The following is a 19,921-nucleotide window of genomic DNA, read 5'->3' on the forward strand; positions in this document are numbered from 1 at the left end:
CTCCTTTCCTCCCTGCAGTGGTCCCTGAGCAGCAGGTGCCCTAAGAAGGAAGTGCTCAGTGCTGTTTGTGGTTGACTGCTTCTGGGCTTTCTGGACAAAAGGCAGAGGTGCTTACCCTGGGGATTACCTTCAGTCCTTCCCCTGGAAATTACCTGCAGTCCTTCCCCTGGAAATTACCTGCCGTCCTCAGCTGAAACAATTCCTTTGGGACAGGGGTGATGCTGATGGGCTGAGCCATTAGGGACCAGTGTGCAGTGCTGTGATGCGACCTCGTCCTGCCTGCAGGAAAGACCCTTCAGTGGGATGTGCAGTGTGCAAGTGCTGTGTGAGGCATCGGTGCTGTGTGAGGCATTGGTGCTCTGAAACATTCAGTCCTTGATTAGAGGTGTTCACGTGTGGCAGTGAAGGGGGTCACTTCTCAAATGCAGAGTGCCTGTCACTTGGAAACATTCTTCTACAGAGCTCAAATCAGATTGATTTCAGCAGCCATCACATTGATGGACAGGGCTTTATTAGCAGGTTTGAGTATCTGTACAGGTGTGAACGTGCTCTGCTGCAGCTTGCTACTTACTGACAGATTCAGCAATCTACAATCTAGGATGGCCCTTCCTTCCAAATCTGTTGGTTAGGGTACTGCTGTAGCACAATGTAGGTTGCAGGAGAGTTCTAGAGGTCTCTGGCCCAATTTTCCTGTTCAAAGCAGGGCTCTCTCCCAAACCAGATAATTTTCATGCAGTCAGGCTGTGGAAATTTGCAGGGCTGGAGATGCTACAGCCTCTCTGGGCCCATTTTGGTGCTGTACTTATTCCTGCATGCTCAGACTCAGCAAAGCATTCTGGAGGGAGGATGGCTTAGTGAGGCACATTGCTGTGTATAACTTTGTTCAGGGAAGTTTTCTGTGGCAAACAGCTCCTCTGTGCAGTGCTTGTGCTTCCCTGGTGTAGGTGAAGGGGGCTGGAGACAATGTGCAGAGATGGTGCCAGCTGTTCACTGTCTGGAACACTTTGGAGAAGGTGCCATGGTTCCCTGCATTCAGGTTTGCACTTGGCGCTGAGTCAGACTGAGCATGTGCAAAAATAACACAGCAAGAAAGCTGCTGGTGGATGTTTGTCCCAAAGATGTTGATGTGCTGTTTGCTGGAATCTGCATCAGGCAAATTCATTGGTTGCCTCTGTGATTTGCTTGTGGCAGGTGAGTCTTTGGTCAGGTTGTGAGGTCCCTAAATTGTGCTGGGCATGTGGTTTTTCTTAACAAATTAGACCAAGAAGGTAAGAATCATGTGGGTCTCATGTCTAGTCACTGGTGAGCTCCTCCCATAATGTAGTCTGTTATGGGAAAGACATCTGCCAAGCTTCTTATAAAAAGCCATACAATGGCCAGGAATGCCAGCCCAAAAGCTCCATGGGTGCCATGCCTGGTACCTGTGCTAGGAGTTCACTGCCTCAGTTGATTACAGTTTTTAATATGCCTGCATATATCTGGCAACTTAAATTGTCCCAGACAGGTAAAGGTCTGGGAAACACTCTGCTGCATAAGCACATCACATTATTAACTTGTGAGAGTTCTCTTGGGTCCAGTGCTGTGTTCTGTGATCCCTCTGGAATGGAGAAATGACTCTTTGGTTTTTAATGGCTCTCATGTGGGAAGCAGTTGTAGAGAACATCAGAGAGATTTGGAAAAGTGAGGGAAGATAAACAGAATAAACCTCTTCAATCCACCAGTTCTCCTGTTTACTCCCAGCTCTCCTGTGTGATGGCACTTGGATTTGTTTGCATGGGAGGCAGTGAGGCTGTGCCCCCAACATCCACAGCTCTGCTGGGCTTGCAGGTTAACAGGGTTTCACCTCCTGCCACAGCTGGTGTGAAGGCTGTGATGTTGTACTGATGCCCTTCCAAGTGGAAGTAATTCTGCTCTTCTCTGCTATTTGTGAGCACCCTGTGGAAGGTAACTGAATGGCCTTACTGGATCTGCAGGAGCTGTTGGCTTGCTTTATGTGGATTTCTAGCTTATCACTGGTGCCTCTAATTACAGGAGAGAAAATAACACCCCTGCCTTTAAAGCACTTAAGCTTGCAGTTGAGTGTTTAGGGCACGTGCTCTTTTAAGCCTGTGGCTGAGTTAGTGGCATCACTTGGCACTGCTTAAAGGCTCCTTAAAGGCTCTGGAGAGTGATTCTGGTGCTGAGATTGCCCCCCTGCCTCGCTCCAGCCTTTGCTGGGAGGTGCAGCCTCCCAGTTGCCCTAGAAGTGCTTCTGGGGTTTGGCAGCAATGCCTGTTGGCCTGATGGGGAAGGAAAGGGGGATAAAATAGGAGGTGAAGCGTGTTGGGCACTTTTGGTTGACCTGCAGGTCTGGTCTCCTCTGCTCCCTTGTGGTGTGGCTTTCTGCGCCACGTTTTTGCTGCTGTGCTGCAGAAGCCGAGTTTAATATGAAAACAGATAAATTGTGTCTCAGACCGACTGCTTCCTTGATACCATCCCTAACAGTGGCATGGATCAATACCCAGTGCTGGCAGGGGGTCAGACCGAGGGTCCTGTCAGCTGAGGACGGCACTGTGCTGCAGCCAGGTGTGATCAGAGAGGATCTCCTTTTCCCTGGATGGGGAAAATGCTGGCGTAGAGCTTGGCTGAGGAGGAGGCAACTGACACTCTCGTAGAGACAAATCTGATGATTCATTTCCACAGCCCCCAGGAGCTTGCGTGTGAGCTGCGTGTTGGGAATTTCTAGGAATTTCAAGGAGCATCATTCCTTCTGAAGGTAGCCCATTCAGTACTGAGGAAGGAGGATAAAATACTGCTGCTAGATGGCATTATAGGAATTGAACAAGCAAGGATTTTTGAAGGTTGTCCTAAGAAATAACCTGAACACAAAAATGTAATAAATATGCCACGCATGTTGTTAAAATCCCAAATGAAAAGCCTCTTGGCTGAGAGTATCTGTGCTCTTAGTATGTCTTTCTGTGTGCCTCAGCACCCTGATTTCAAGGTTAACTGTAGTTTTTTCTGTTTCTTTCCTTGTTTTTTTAATAGCATCTGTTGCCCTGTAATTTCCTTCTGACATTCACAATGCTTGCTAATACAAAATTGTCAATGCATTTAATTAACATCTTGCCTTTTGTGCTTCTTTGAGATAATTAAATGATTAGTAAAAACAGACCTAGCACCTTCCCACAGGTGTCTTCGATCACTGCATTGTCTTTGGCTCCTCTTATCACTGACCCAGTTTTCAATTCTATCAGCTTAGATAACTTTGGAACCTGTTTTACATCTGATGTTGTGCGTGTTGCCCAAGCCTTCCTGATGTCTAGGGTGCTATTGGCAAATACCCCAAAGGTGTTTAGGTGCCTGACATGGCATATGGCATCTAATTTTTGGTCCTAAGAGTCTGCCATCCTAAAAGCTACAAGCTTTTGGAAGTGCTTTTCCTCTGGGCTCATAGCCCAAGGCTGAGGTGGGTCAGGTTAAGGGATGGTCCTTACTGCAGCCCTGTGATGCTGGGCTTTGTTGCATGTGTCAGACCCTGTGAAGTCTGGGCTGGTGTTTTGGGGGTGGGAGTGACCCACCTTTGCAGCATCCACAAGGTGGTGAAGGCTGTTCCACATTTTCTAAAGCAGAGCATAGCAAGTCTCACTTTGTCACTTTGATGAACACTTCTCCTTTAGCAGTAAAATAATCCCAGATTATCACATCAAATTGCTATTGCTCACTAACCCCGCCTCAGTGTGGTGCTGAGGCATTAATTACCAGTGTTCATGATGTTCACTACTGCAGTCCCCAAACACCCCACACAGCACATCGTGATTGTAGCTCCAGTGATATTTATCACTCCATTTTCCAAGTGGTCCCTCTCCTGCTTTTTATCACTAGTGGTGTTTACCAGGTGTCATTATGCTCTAGTTGTTTGAATCTCTGCAGGTTTTTTTTATACTTTAGTCAAAGCCATTTAGACACTTAGAACCATTAATTGTATCATTCTCTTTCATTCTAATGGGGTGGTTTCTTCCACTGGCATACAAATGAGGAAAAAAGATACTTCTCTAGACTTTTTGGTTAATAATAAACACCTGTCCTAATTCTTACTGCTCTCCTTTCCCTTTAAGTTTGAAGTTGCAATATACACGTATTGTTTGCTTCCTTCTGTCAAAATTAATTCTTATCCTTGAATGTGAAGTGGCCTCATGGTAAACCAACCCCAGCTACATTTCAATCCCTGCAGTTTTTCAGCATGAGTGTTGTCTACATCTTAAGATGTTAAGCAGGCATTGCTGATACATGACTTATGTGCCTGCTGTGACTTTGTCTGCATTGTAAGCTGAAGAGGTGGGTTTTTAACTGTGTCTGGGTTTAAACTGACAGATAAATTGGAAAAATAATGGCATGTTATCTTACAAGGCTGGAATAAACCCTTGTAAACTTTCTATTGATGTCACTGTAACAGAATTAGAATTGTCTTTTAAGTTATACCAGCTGTATGCTGGACAGGGAGTGTTTTGAGCAGCAAAGAGACGTCAGAGAAAGTCCTTGCTAGGAAAAGGAGAACAGGTTTGCTCCCATAGGATTTCAATATTAAATTCTTTCACCACTGGTTTTGACTGATGTTTTCTATGTTAAAAGTCAAAAGAAAAGAGCAAAATGATCAAGGATAAAAAAAAAAAAAAAAAAAAAAAAAAAAAAAAAAAAAAAAAACCAAAAACCAAACAAAAACCATCAGCTAGTTTACAAGGCTTTCCATTTGGTATGAAACCTCAGCTTCCAAAGGGGAGGAGAGGCTGAGTGGGAAGGGGTTGCACCAGAACAGATTCTTCCAAGCACTCACACAGCAGGTTGCTTTTGAACTGAGTATACCTGAAGCAGTAAAAGTCTTGTGTGCATTTTGTGGTGGCAGAGTTGTTTAGAAATTAAGTTTAGGGTGAATTCAGGTGCTTGTCTAAATGAACTTGCCAGGCTGCAAAGTACACGTGTGGGTACCCATGTGTGGCTGGTTCCTCAGCTATTGCTGCTGTCCCCAAAGGACAGCGGAAATGCACATTATAACCACCCCAATAAGATACTGCAGATCAATTACTGGGGTTTTTTCCCCTCATACTTAAACCTTTCTTGACAAATTTTCTTTTTTTGGCATGTTTTTCAGATAAGTAAGCAGCAGCTCCAGACAATCAAAGATCGTTTCCAGGCCTTTCTCAATGGAGAAACCCAGATTGTGGCAGATGAAGCATTTATAAATGCTGTCCAGAGCTACTACGAGGTAAGGAGAGACAATGCAATGCTCTTATGAATTCCTGTCCTTGTCCCTATTCACAGATGGGGTTGCATTCTGAATTAATGGTTGTCCATTATCACCCTGTATGAAGCAAAGGTAAAGGCAAAGTGGCTTCTGTCAGATGTCTGGTACATCACAATGTTTGGGAGGTTCAGGGCTTGAATGTAAACCATGGAACAACCATAGCAACCCCTATGCCATGGTGTTTCCTTATAGCTTGATTATGGGGAAGACAGCCCTTCCTTTGAGCTGAAAAAGAATTTCCTGACACTTTTGAACAATGTATTCTAAAACAGGGAACATGGCAAAACCAGTAAAAGCAATGTCATGTGCTCCATGTGAAAAAAATACCAAGAGAAATCTGGGCAGCACATTCAGTTCTTGCAAAACTTTTGCATTGTGTCCAATTGACTTTGGGATTTTCAGCATGAGTCTTGTCTTTTCTCTTTGGCCTGACAAGTGCTGCAAAGCAAAGGGGGAGTGAGGAGGGTGTGCATCTACAAAACTAGATGAAACCAGAGAACATGAAACATTGTTCATAATTGTACAAAAGAATAATTATGCATATCTGTCTTTTTGCACCTCTTTGTATGCAGCCCATAATTCTGCCTTTTATATCTCTGCTTAGAAGGAAAGAGTTTTTGGTTTTGAAGGAAATCAGTGCTTGTCATTTCTCTGAGGAGTGTTGTTTATTTTTTTGCTAGCCTTTCTGCAAACCATTTCACTTTCTCCCTAGAGCTGTTCTGTCACAGAAGGTGAAGATTTTGAATTGCCTACATAAGATATTTCTCTAGAAGTGCAATCTAAGAGGGGACCAAAATCAGATCCTAAAACTGAGGAGAATTTTAACTCTATAGGACATGACTGCAGCTGCTTCTGTGTAAGGAAAGCACAAATTATCTCTGGATTAACTATGTTAAACCAGTCTAGTAGTTCCTGCTACATCATTCTCTGTACAGGAAGGAAGCCAAGAGTCATTTACATCTTTTATCAGAAAAGAAACTGCCAAGGGATCATCACAGCTTCACTGAACATGTGCTCTCAAAGAAAGTTTTCAAGATGGAGTAAGCTGTGTTTTAGGATACAAGAGCAGCATAATCTGTTCAGATAAGGTTATTGGGCAGGAAAAGGAAACTGCTTAAACCAGGCAAAATACATCCCTGTTTCAGTGCTGGGTCTGGCTGAGTGTTGTCAGCTCCAGAAGTCCTGTGCTGCATAAATGCCCCACGTTATCAAACTGAAAAAGAGCAGTAGATTAGCACTAGATATACACAAGCCCATGTTCTCAAGTGGACCCTCCACTGGCTCTGTCCTGCTTAAAACAGGCCACATAAAGTGTAATGCATCACTCTGTGTCCTTTAGCACAACTTTCTTTTTCTTCTTTTTAGCTGTTGGTCTCCTTTAATTGACAGCCGTGTGCTTTCAGCTTCTGTGCGGCTGAAGCTTGCCTCTGTGGCTCTTCCTCAGCACCAGCCTCAGTGGCACAAGGCAAAGCCTTGCCACAGAAAGCCTCTGCCCTTCAGTGCCTGAGCAGTGCTCCCCACTGAGAGTGTTCTCCCTTCCTTTTCTGCAGAGATGTGCCCCCCTTGGTTGATCCATTGTGCAAATCACTGCAGATCCTGCTTATCTCAACTCCTGCAAATCTCAGTTTTATTCAATTAACGGTCCTTCTGCTGGGTGCTATCTAGAAATCAGCATTTACTGATTTATAAATCTGCAAGATGGCTTGGAAAACACACAGCTGAAACTGGTAATCTCTGTGCAGGACATGGCTGATGTTTCTAAAAGGTCCACTTATTAATGGTGCAGGATAAGTTCATTACCTGAAATGACTGGTTTTTTGCAAAGAAATAAAGATAAGGGTGACATTGTAGGTCAGAAATGCATTTGCTGTTGCCCTGAATATGTTTGCTTGGCCACATTTTGCTGTTAATTCTGGCTGTCAGGGTAAGCATGTGGTTGTCAGTCTTAGGCAAGTTCACAGGCTGCTATCAAATTAAAGAATTGAGCGATCTGCTGCTGCTCTGCAAAGCCGCGCTGTGCCTGCAGGAATGCTGCAGACCCGTGTGCACAGACAGCCCCAGCATACTCCAACACACTGCAGGGGAGCTTTTCTCAGGTCCTTTGACTTATAATGAGTAAAGCTTTGTCTGTCACCAGCACATTTTGCAGCAGTCACTTCAGTGCATGTGATAGAAGTGCTTCATTAGCCCCATTTCCACTCTGCTGTGAGCAGACAGACACATTGGCATGGTGAGCTTATCTGTGGCTGTGGCAGGAGATGCCTGACCCAGCTCCTGGAGGTCAGTTCCCTTCTGCAGGATTTGGTGTGTGCACCCATGCTAGGATTTTATTCTAGGCAATCCTTGGCTCCTGGCAACCCTGCTAAGCAGTCCTACAGCCAGGCAATTCACATGTTTTCTAAAGAAAACAGGACAGAACACATTTTTTTATCTTTTTATTTTAATCTTCCTATTTCATGATTTCTGGTGCTCCCCTTTGCCTGCCTCCCTGCCAGTGCAGCCTTCCTTTCCTCTGCTGGCTGCTGCTCCATACCCAGGGAGAAAAAATCAGGGCTGGGGGAACATGGGGAGACAGATCCTACTGCTCAGGATGCTGGAGGTGAGGACCATGGATAACAACAGCCCTGGGAGGTATGATAAGTCATTAGCACAGGTTCAGGCCTGGGCACCTGGCATGGATGAGGGGACATGGGAGCCCAGGATGTTGCAGTGGGGCAGGTCACTGTGACCTCCCACCATTTCCTGCAGTCAGTGTGCTGATAATTTCCTTGGCTGCATCAGGAGCTTGGCTCTTGATAGCTCTCACCCATTACTTGAAAGCACCTGCACACACCTGGGGCATTATAACTCATATTTAATCTCCATGAGGAAATGAAGCACATGCTGCTGTTGTTTTAGCATGGACTGAAGAGGTTGCTGGTGGCATTCTGCCTGTCTTGTCTGCAGGGAGTGAGTGCTCCCATGGTGATATTGGAAGGAAATGGCTCAGATCCTCCTCAGCATCATTTTTGGTCTGGTCCTTGGACAAAACCCACTACTACTGCCAACAGATGCCTGTGCCATCAAGCATCTGGGAACATGGAGTACTGTGCTGCTGAATGGTATATAAAAAATAAATCTATCACATCCTTAGGTCATCCTCAAGCTCTTTAATTATTGAGAGCTGACAGATACACCCCTGTGAGGGCACAGCTTCTTCCCAAGCTGCTGTATTCATCAGTTCTCAGCATTATTAATAAAACAGCAGTTTTCTTACTGGATATTGTTTGCTCTTCTGTGTTCAGGGCTTGGGAGAGGAGAGCCAACACAATATCCCTCTGACTTTCTTACCCTTCAGCTCTGTGTTACTCTCAGGACATCTGTGGTCTGTGGGAGTCTGTCATGTTTTGACCCTTTTGCTGCTCTTGCAGTGGGAAGAACATCTTTATGAATCTTCTTTATGAACATCTTCTCCCTCCCTTTCTCCTGCTGTCAGTGCCCTGCATCTCTGCAAAGGTTCAAGCCATGCTGAACCATCTTGCACTTCCCATTCCTGTGTCAGCAGGGCAGACAGCAAGTATCTCCTCTGGTATAGCAGAGTTAGGGTGTAAACATGGTCCTTGAAGAGGTTTTTCAGGAGCCTGGCTACCATAATAAATCCAGTGCAGTGCTTTTGGCTTCAGTAACATGACTCTGCTCCCTCTAACAGGGCAGAACTTCGTTAGGTGAATGTTGTGCAAAAACTTCCTTATTAAAACATCAGATGGAACAAAATAAAATCCTGCTTTCCCAAAGGGGATTTGTGTATCTGGTGAGGTGTGGCCATAACATCACATCAAGTCCTAATTGCATCAAAATATTTAATTGTAGTGAAGGCAAAGCAGAAGCTCTACCTGATTTCATTACACTTCCCAAAATACAGCTGAAACCTCTGGCAACATGTGGCAGTCGAGTGAGGAGTTGGAGAATGTCCTGGCAGTCAATAAACAGCTTCCCAGCAATGAAAACGTCTTTTGTGGTACTTAAGGGGGATTTTCTCAAGTGAAACCATTTGCAATCACCCTTTTCTTTGCAGGTATTCCTGAAGAGCGACCGCGTTGCCAGGATGGTGCAGAGCGGAGGGTGCTCAGCAAACGACTCCCGGGAGGTCTTCAAGAAGCACATCGAGAAGAGAGTGCGCAGCCTGCCGGAAATCGATGGCCTCAGCAAGGAGACAGTCCTGAGCTCTTGGATGGCAAAGTTTGATGCTATTTACCGTGGGGAGGAAGATCCCCGGAAGCAACAGGCCAGGATGACAGCGAGTGCTGCCTCGGAGCTCATTCTCAGCAAGGAGCAGCTCTATGAGATGTTCCAGAACATTTTGGGGATCAAGAAATTTGAGCATCAGCTCCTGTACAATGCATGTCAGGTAAGTGGGAATGGAAGAGGGTTTTTTGGGCAAGGCTTGACAATGGGAGATAGTGCTATTATGAACTGGAAATTTTGTGTCTGACCAGACTCTTTTGGAGGGAACTTCTACCAAGAAAGTGGGAGTTGGTTTATGGTGGGACTTCTGCACTGCCAATGTTGTTCTGGCTATCCAAGTGGGCCTCCTTCTCTTGCTCATTTTCTTGCTCAGTTCCATAGGATTGCTGAGATAGGAAATTTTTGTTCCTCAGCTGTGTATCTGGGTGAGCAGGTCTCTGAGATGGTTAAGTGAGCTGTTTGCCTGTGGCTTGTTTGCCCTTCCTGTGTCACATCACCAGTCTAAATGACAGAGGTTCTTACAGCCTGATATCAGGAGCTGGATCCCAGGAGTCCCTGGGGTGGGTGGCTTATGCAGACTTGCCCACTGAGGTTATACAGGTTCTCCCTAAGTAGAGGGACCTCTGTGATTCCTGCATGCCTGTGGTGGAAGGAAAGAGCATCCCAAATCCCCATGACCTCAGGATATCTCTACTTGCTCTTGAAAACCTTTCCCATTCATTTCTTTCTACCCCAGAAGGGCCAGTTCTCCAGAGCTGCACAGCCAGGACTCTGCAGTGCTGCTTGTGTTTCCAGCAGCTCTTGCTGAGGGCTGTCAGTGGCTATCCAGACTGCTGGTGACCCAGATTACAATCCCCTGCTATTGGATATAAATATCACAGGCGGGATAAAGGATGCCAGAGTCACGGAGAGAGTAAGGTGTGGAAAGTTTTTGGAGGAGGAGCAGACCACAGTCTTCTCCCTGTAATACAAGGCTTCAGCTTCTTATTGAAATGAATACATTTGAGACCAATTCTGTCTGTCTTCTGTCTAGACATTTCCAATTCTTTTTAAGACACAGACAATTATGTTTGATCTGTTTTTACCCCTGTAAAGAGCCTTGGTATCTTGAATTTGTTCTTCTTCATCTCAAACCTTAATGACAGAGTGGGGAGAGGATAATAAATGTCCCTGAGTAATATGTCTTCATAGCAAAAACTGCAGTGGCCCTCATAAATTTTGTTTACACAGATTTTGTGCCTCCATCCTCTGTTGGAAGAATTCTTTAAAATCAAAACCATAATGTTTTCAGTGATGTGTCAAGAACTGAGTCAGTTCTGCTGTGTTTTGGTTTATTTTTAAACTTAAACCAACTCCAGCCCTGTGTCTGTCTGACCTGTGCTTTGCTGAGGACTGGGGTGGCCTTGCGTGAGTGTGTGTGTGATCCTTCCCTCCTGGTTTGTGCTTCCCACTGAGGCAGAAAACAGTGTTTGATCACAGCTGCCCTGCTTTGTGATCTCTGCTCGTTAGAATCTTTCTGGCTGACACTATGAACCCAGAGGCTGCTCCCTGCAAATTGCCCCATTGCATCAAGCAGTCTTTTTCCTGCATGAGTCTGGGTTTTAATCCTGGAGGATTTGATTCTGGGCCTTTTCTAATACTTGGAGGCAGTAAACCTGTAATTTAAGCTTTTACAGGAAGACATAATTTCTGATGAAAGCTAGAATTAGCATGGAAGTTACTCTGGTTTTAATACCTGTATAGTGAAGATTAGCTATACAGAAGGGAAAAGCCCTTTGTGCAGTGCACGCCTCAGAAAGCTGCAAGGTCAGCAGTGATTGAGAGCTGGGTGTTTTCCTGGGATACAGGGGAATGGTTAAGTGCCGTGGTGCTGTGGGGTGGGACCCTGCCCCTTGGGGAATGGGTCACTGCTGCTCCTTCTCCCTCTGCAGAGCAGCCAGGGAAACTGCAGGCTTTGCTCTGGGAACCCTTTTTTTTTGGTGCTACTTGTGGTCATGTCATCCAGGTTATACCAGTGGGGTCTTTGGAGCTCTCTGGCCAGCAGCAGATGCTTTGTACTTCTCTCTTGCCATGAAGCACAGAAGTTGCTGTTGACCATTACTCTTTCTGCAGGGACTCATCCACTGCTTGCAGCCAGTCTGTTGGGGGTACTTATGAGCCTCTCAGTGGTAATTTGGTGTGTATAAGCTACACTTTTTTTGACCTGTGCTCGTCTGCCATGCTTGGAAGGCATTGAGAAAAGCAGCCTTTTCCCTGGCAGGCTGTCTGAATGCTGTCACTCTCTCCAGAGTGGCAGCACTGTGCTGTTCATGCAGTTTATCAGTCAGTCATCTGTGATTAGAAAAGCAAAGCCCACTGTCTTCTGTGGAGGGGCTGGCTGGTCTGTGCTCCCCCTTGCCTTGGTGTGCAGGGTGAAATTGCCCAGTGGCTGTGCAAGGATGCAAGGGGTGACAAAGGGTGGCTTTGCCTAGTTGTCCTTTGAAAGCCTGAGCAGGAATGGTGCTGAGAGCCCCAAACACTGCTGGTACTTCTGTGGTCTGAAAGTAGATGCTTTTCTCTATGCAGCCTCCTGTTACATCACACTAATTGCATAATGATTGCATCACTGGGACCGCATTTCCATTCACTTCTGAGATAATATTTTGTTTGTGCAGAAGGAGGATGATTTCTAAAGGGATTTTTTAATACAGTAGCCCCAGGGGGCATGAGATAAGTGTATTCTTAATGTGATAGCAGTGATTTAGCAGGATCTGAGATAGCAGTTATTGATAGCAAGGTATTAATGCAGTTGGAAAGGCTTTTAGGAAACAAAGATGGGAAGTGGTGGTGTAGCAGCATAGTTGTGAAGATTACAGTGTTGTTAAGCACAAACTCTGACTAGAACATTTTAAATAATACAGGAGTCTTGTGCTTTTTGCATAACACATGCCACGTGGCTTGGTGTTTCTGCTCCACTGGAGTCAGCATGGGAATTGAGCATCTCTGGCTCTAGCAGCGAGCTCCTCTGCTGTGTGAGAGGTGTGGTGGAGGGAGAAATGTGTTTCAGTCTGCTCTTTCTGGTCCAGAACCTGTTGGCAAGACTTAAATTTAGCTCTTCTGCTTTGTAACTAACCTGTGGCTGTGGAAGAGTACTAGAGGAACTGTTTTCTGTACGTATTGGGTAGTTCCAAACTTGGGTTCTTGCTGCAGTTGGCATTTCCTAGGGTACTCTATTTCATGCTGACCTTCATGATGGCTGAATTCAGAGCATCTCTCAAATCAGGCTGTGGTGTTCTCCCTGTCTTGTTCTTTCCCAGCCGTAGGGCAGTGATTTACTTTTCTGTCTCAAGCTGTGTTTGGAAGTAATTTTTAGCTCCAGTGAGAAGAACCGGAGCTGGTACAGTGCTGTTCAGTTAATCCTGCAGCAGGAGCAGATGTTCAGATCGTGTCTGTGATGAGCTGTGCAAGTCCATCCTCCTGCTTCAGAGGAAGAGTGGGCTCTCACTGCAGAACTGTCTGAACTCTCAGGATTCACAGTCAGACTTTCTCTTCTTTCCCAGGCCTGGTGTCCCATATACTGTGGCTGAATAACCTGTCCTAAGCATAATTCCCTTAGATGTAAGGTTTGAAAGCAAATTACTAAATATAGGCATGTCCAACCTTCTGAGTGATGCTAATACATGGTTGTGGTTTTTCAGCATCTATTTCTGTCCATCCATGTAGAAGGCAAAACATCAGAGAAGTGTACATGTGTGGGTGGGCTGCAACACACACCAGGTGTCATTGCTGTCTGGTGGCTATTTCATGTAAAGGCATAAAGACATCTCATCAGTGCAATTGGAATTGTTTCATAAGTTTTGGGGCCCTGTGATTTTAACTAGGAAACATTTCAACCCAAATTTTCTCAAATGGAGCTGGCTCAAAACTAGAATTCACTGTTTTGACATTTATTTTCGCAGCTGAATTAGGACACTATGTCCAAAGGCTGACATTTCTCACATAGCAGAAAGTTCCCCTGCCAAAATAAACTAACTCAAGTGTTTGATTTTAGCTCAAGTCAGTATTAGAAATGATTTGCTGAGGTGGTGTCCTGCCTTCTGCCCCTCTCTCATCTCTGCAGTTCGTGTGGTTCTACCCAGCTCGGTTTCTTCACTTGCTCTGGTGTGTTGAGCCCCTCACGTGCCCGTCACATGCCCAACATGTGTCAATCATGTGCCTGGCACACGGTCACATGGCCATCGTGTACCCGTGTGTGCCAAACACGTGGCATGAGCTGACTTTGCTGACTTAGCTGAAAGTTGGAGACATCTCCTGAAAAATATTTCCTAAATCCATTCTGTTTGCAGAGAAGCCGTAGTGGTACTTGGAAACTGCAGCCCAAGTAGGGGCAGAAACTCATATGAAGCACTGTGACAGCTCAGACAGTGAGATGAAGGCTAAGGTCACCTCAGAATAAATGTTTGATTTGTGTGTACCCTCCCCAGACCAAATATTTCATTTAGTTTGTTGTGATGAGGAATTCCCAGCCATGCCTTGCAATGAGCAATGAGTCCAGGATTGTTGTGCAGAACGTGGAGTTACCTGTCTGTGCACAACTCTGTCCCTTCAATTCAGGGCCTCAGGGGTTTAGGATCAGATCCCTCCCTTCTGTTCCCTGTTTAAAGAACACAAATCAATTCCTTTTTATTCTAACTTCATCTTGAAGCTGTGTCTGTGAAATATGTATCTGCAGTTCTGAGCACTTAAGCACTAACTCTGGCTGTAAGGACCCCTCTGAAAAGATGGGAGGTTTGCTTGGACCCCAGAGGTCCCTACAAACAGCCTTAAGGACCCCTCTGAAAGGATGGGAGGTTTGCTTGGACCCCAGAGGGGTTTGTAGGGACAGCCTACAAACAGCCTGTCCTGGGGATGGTGGTGGTGAGCTGAGACTGCTCTGGGGCTGCAGGCAAGAACCAAAGAGCCTCCATGGGCTCCTCTCTCCAAGGCTGGGTGTATCTGCCATGGACAATCAGCAGCTTTGGCCAGCACTGCTCTCCCCATGTCATCAGCCATACCCTGTGGCTTTTCCCTCCCTCTTTCACTGTTTAAAACTCCTTTTGATTGCTCCACCTATTTTCACTCTGTAAGCCTCATCTCCACCCCGCCTTCTCCTCCCCACTAAAACAAAACCACGACTAATAAAAATGAGTTAAAGTGGTTTAGAGATGATAAAAAGCCTCAAACCCCATGAAGCATCATGGTCTGTTTTCAGTAATTCTGTATTTATTTCCATGGAAACAGAAATGGCAGCCTGGAGCCTTCTGCAGGGTTGTAATTACTCCTGCAGCAGCAGCAGCAGCTGCAGCTTCCTGTCAGGCCCCAGCACCTCCCAGAGCCTGCCGTGATTTAGTGCCCAGTGTGAAACTGAACAAGGAAAAGCGCTGGGAAGTTAATGAAATCTTCCCTGTCGTAACAACACAACGTAGACACACACGTGGGCCTTTGGGGAGGAGGGGCAACTGCCCTTCCCCATCAGCTCAGCGTGTAGTGTTTTGAAGAATGATTGTGGCACAGAGGCAGAGAAACTGAGAGGGACAGTGCAATGTCAGGGGTGAGAGGGTGTCTGGCTCTGCTGGACCCTCGGTTGCCAGGAACATCCTTTGGGAGGGGTTTGCTGATGGAGGTTACCCAGGAGCACCAGAGAGGTACCACGATTGTCCCTGTTGGTGCAGAAACAGGGACCCTGTGTGTGATGCATCGTTTGGTATCTGTAATTTGGAGCAAGGGGGGTGGGTGAGATGGGACATCTGTTAGCCCCAGCATCCAGTGAGACCTCAACCAGCTGGAAGGACATGACAGGGCAGTGAGCAGGGTGGCCCTGCCAGCCCAGCAGTGTGCCACAGTGCTGCTGCCTTTTGGGGAGGACAATGCAGAGATCACTGCCAGGGTGGGACCCCAGCTGTCATCATCCAGTGTCTAATTTGCACAGACATGTGTGGACCTATGTGTGCACCCATTAGCTGTAGGATCAGCTTATGTTATGTGCTGTTATGGACTTAGAGAGCAATCTTGGCCCCTGTAATTAAATTTAAAGCAAATTAGCTCTTCTATTAAACAAAATAAATCTGATGTAGCCTAATGCTGTATTCTCCAGCTATGGCTGATCAATCGCTTCTGCAAAGAGCAGGCAAATGCTGCTGAGCAGATGGTCTTGGCTGAGGCATGGTCAATTAAACTAATTAAAGATGCTTTCATTTAATCAGAGGGTGTTTTAACCCTGTTAGCTGCCAGTTGGGGATGCATTTTCGTGTACTAGGAACTTCCAGTTCTGGCCCTTCTATGGACTTCTGGTTTTCAGTCCCTTTACAGAAACCAGGCCAAAGTGTGCATCCAAAGAGCATATATCTAGCAGAGAAATTATAATGTCATGCAACAATAGTGAAGACTTGCAGAGAATTCAGTTGTTTCCTTCTAACACTAACCAGAGATGTTTATTAGCTTGAAGAGCTCTTCTGCAGTGAATCCTTCCCACCCTACCTCCTGCCTGCCTTCCCTCTGGGTTTAGGGGTGTGGCTGCCTCTCCACAACCTGGACAAGTGTCACTTGTTCCACCAAAACAAGCAGTGGCTTGTCATGGTGTATTATTTAGGGGACAGAAAATGGTTTTTCTGTCCAGGGGACAGCATCCAGGTTTCAGCATCAGGCAGGTTCTGGGGAGGAGCAGCCTCTTATTTCAGCTCTCTTCTACCATGCAAAACATCTACCATGCAAGGTGTTTTTGTGGTGCAGCATCAGCTGAACGCTCTTTGTTGTCTGTGTGGACTGATTAATTTTTTCAGTTTAAGGCTTAAATTACCATCAAAATATCTCTTGCATTTATTTTTGTTTCAATTGACCCATAAATATTTTTCATCATCTCTATTCATGCTGCAAAGGAATGCATAAAAAATAACCGTGGTTACCTTAAAAACATCGTATAGATGACTTGACTTTTCCAACCTACCTTAACCCTTTATTTAAGGACTGCTGTTTCTCTTTTTTCATTGAAAATATAGTTCTTGCCATGATGTTTCTGCTGCTTAGCCAGATTTTGGGGGGTTTTTTCCCCACATCAGAAGCATAATTTCAAATCAATATTTATGAATACAATTTTGTTTCCCCACAAAAGTTTCTTCTACCAAAGTGGACAAGAAGTTGCTGATTTAGAAAAAAACACTTTACACTGAAAAAGCCAATGATCCCATGGAGTACATTGCCACTGTGCAGAGTATCCAGCCTCAAAGCACCTGGTGGGTCTGCCTGAGGAGAAGCCAAGCCAAATGGTGTCCATTACAGGGGAGAGGGAGTGATAGCTAAATGTGCTACATAAAAATTAAATCTTTATTGCTAATCTCTCCCCTAAAAACCAAAAAAACAAACGAAGATAAAATGACCCTGATGGGCCAGAGTTCGGTTTCTGAGTTGGCTTCCATGAGGTTTGGTTCCAAGGTTTCCAGAGGTGGGACTTGGCTCTCCAAATGTCTTTATTTCGAGCAGTCTTTCTTGCTTCCCTAACTTTGAATTCAGTGCAAGTCATTGTACATAAAAACCAGTTTCTCAACGTGGAGAAACATTGTGGACTGTGTCTTGTTAGGAAAGGAAAATGTCACTCCTCCTGTTTGTCTTTCCCTCAACCAGAGATGATGAGCAGAAGACATGACAAAGAAATGCCCCCACTGGCCCCTTTTGGAGAATGTAATCTTCTTTTTCCTCTGAGCAGCATTTGTTCCCTGCAGTACGTGTTCCTGTCAATCAGCCCAGGAGGCCTTGGGAGACAGAAGGGGTGTTATCCAGACCTCTCTCTCTTTAAGCAAGGAACTGCTAGCTGCAAAAGAACCCATATGTGATGCTTATCTTAAGGAAGGCTGGAATACTTAATAAGACATAACTGGTGCATGACCCTGCACTATGTTAATGCCTCTCTTTCTCTTCTCTTCCTTTTAACTGGAAATACAATGGAGCCGCTAGAATTTAATTTTACACGTAGGTCTTTAAATCTAATTTGAATTCCACATGAAAACCTCAATGCTTTGCAGCACTTCAATCCTTGCTCATGTATTTTATCAGTGATTACCTTCCTGGGGAACTTTTAATGCCTATCTCAGGAGCAAAATGGAAAGATACAGTCATACTTGCATGTGGTGGGGGTTATATGTGGTCATGCTGGCTTGTGCCAGAGCTCCAGGGTCTTCATTTCAGCATGCAATGTCTTGTCAGAGAGCCTGAACTGGTTCCCACTGAGCTGTGCTAGCCTAAGGTTACACACTATTCTTCTGGTTTTCTTTTTATCATGTTATATAGAGAGATCATTCTTCTGACATACATCATCCACCAAGGGAATATTTTGAAAGTTCCACATTAATATTTTACTAGGTTTTCTCTAATCTTATTTCTGTAAGATGTGGTTTCCTCAAGGCTGCTTCTTTGCAGTCCATATTGTGTTCAGATTTCCAGAAAAAGGAGTTATTTAAAAAAAAAAAATTATTCACCAGTCCTTTCCTTCACTCCTTACGTTTCATTGTTCAGGCCACCAGTGTTCCATGAAACTTGAAAAATGCTTCTTGTCACAGCTTGGGATGTGATAGTGTAATTTTAATTCAGAAGAAACTTTGGGAGTCGAATGGATCAGGCCATAGAAAGTACTTCATGAATATAAAATACAGCTGGGTTAATCTTAGAGTTTTCATCTAAAAAGTACCAAATTAAAAAGAGAATAGGTATATTTCTTAGCAGAAATGAGATGCCAAGATTTTTCTTCAAAAGGATATCAAAGTAGGCACATATTTATTCCCACTGAACTGACTATAAATTGGGAAATTATCAACAAAGTAGATTTCATGCATTTCAAAGGCTCAGCCTCAATATCCCTAACTTACATAACCTGCTTCTTACCTCAATTTCAGTGCTGAGTTTTCATATTCAATACACTACATTTTTTCTGGAACATCTGATTCTGCTCATGTTTGTGAGAAATTAGAGTGCAAGTTCAATAGGGAATTAGATGCAACACAAATTCAAATACAATTTCTCATGTATTTAAAAGGCCTATAGTAGCCTAAAATCATGTAAAAACTGTGTTGGCCTCCATAGCACAGATTTTGTTGTATAATGCAGGCAAGTAGTGATGTTTCCTAACAGCAGTGATCTGTGCATGTGTTTTTCAAGTGTTGTACCCAGCCTTTGATCCAGTTTTTTTTGTCTCTGACAGAGAACCGTAAGAAGTTGGGGAGGTGATAGCACAATATTATTTGTCATGAAGTCTTTGTAGAAACACTGATAGCTGTGACAGGGAAGTGAGTGGAGTTTCCAAGAGCTCTGTATGCCAGCCCTGAGTGCTGGTGGCCCAGGAGAGCACGGTGTGGGGTGGAGGTTGGAGCCTGAACCCTCTTGTGCCCCAACCACAGCCAGGTTACAGCACCTTGCCTGCTTGTGTGTTCAGGCTTGAGCCTTAAGCATTCCTCAGATGTGCACAGGAGGAGACAGCTAAAATTACAGGCATTTGCCACAATAAATGAGAGCAAAGAAAAAATGCATGATTTTGCTGTCCTCTTCTGAATGTGCTGCATGGGGAATGATGTTTGCAGTTAAAAAGGTGCTGGGGAGGAAGCAGGCACAGTGACAGACAGTGGCCACAGGTCAGGCACCCTGACTTTGCCCAACAGCCTGTTGAGTTTTGGTTAAGTTCCTGCTCATTCTCATGAGTGCAGCTCATTTCTGCATCTTGCCTGACTGCTGCCTGTGTGTGCAGCTCTCCTGGCAGCAGCACCAAAACTGCACATCTCCAGCGTCATTAGTCCACAGGAAGGGAAACTGGGCAAGGTCTACATTGATGGTATTTTGCTCGAGGTGTCAACATTAAAGTGTAAAATGTAGGGCCCAGAAATCAAAATATTAAGTCACCATCAAAGGTGGGAGATCTTGGAAGATAGCACAAATTGCAGTGGGATGCTGGGTGGAGTGTAAGGCTTCACTCCTTAGCAGAAGGAGCATCAGTGCTGAGTTCTCTTTTTCCCAGGCTGAGGACCACGAGTTGTTGTCTTCTGTGGAGAGTCTTGCTAAATATAACTGTCTTCTTTTGTGACCTAGTTAAGTCCAAATTGACAGGAAGAAAGCCTTTTGGGTGTTTTAAATTATAAAATTCTAATAGCGGAGTAATTAAATGGTCTCATATTTCTTCTCAACACCGCTCATTTATCATGCTGATATTTCTGCCAGTTTGTTGGAGAGCTGATGTTGTGCAACATTGGTGGAATGAGCTGCAGGCTTGTGTTTGGCTGCCATTGCCAGGAGTCTCGTGTTCCACGTGCGGAACTGAGACCAGGACTGACAAAATAGCTGCAAAACAGAGATGTTGTCCATGGAGAGATTATTGACGCAATAATTTTATTAAGTCCCGTGATGCCTGTTAGGTCTGATGAG

General features: G+C 44.9%; 1 protein-coding gene across 2 annotated transcripts in view; it reads left to right on the plus strand.

The window, feature by feature from the left end:
• CADPS (calcium dependent secretion activator) overlaps positions 1-19,921 on the plus strand; it is a 206,163-nt gene that overhangs the window by 35,218 nt on the left and 151,024 nt on the right. For both annotated transcript variants that reach the window (XM_041425708.1, XM_041425710.1), the window contains exons 2-3: positions 5,129-5,242; positions 9,336-9,668. In XM_041425708.1, coding sequence (XP_041281642.1) covers positions 5,129-5,242; positions 9,336-9,668 — 447 coding nt within the window. The remainder of the gene's footprint in view (positions 1-5,128; positions 5,243-9,335; positions 9,669-19,921) is intronic.

Source organism: Onychostruthus taczanowskii, unplaced genomic scaffold (genome assembly GCF_017590055.1).
Source record: "Onychostruthus taczanowskii isolate IOZ18803 unplaced genomic scaffold, ASM1759005v1 scaffold9, whole genome shotgun sequence".
In the NCBI taxonomy this organism is placed as follows: Eukaryota; Metazoa; Chordata; class Aves; order Passeriformes; family Passeridae; genus Onychostruthus; species Onychostruthus taczanowskii.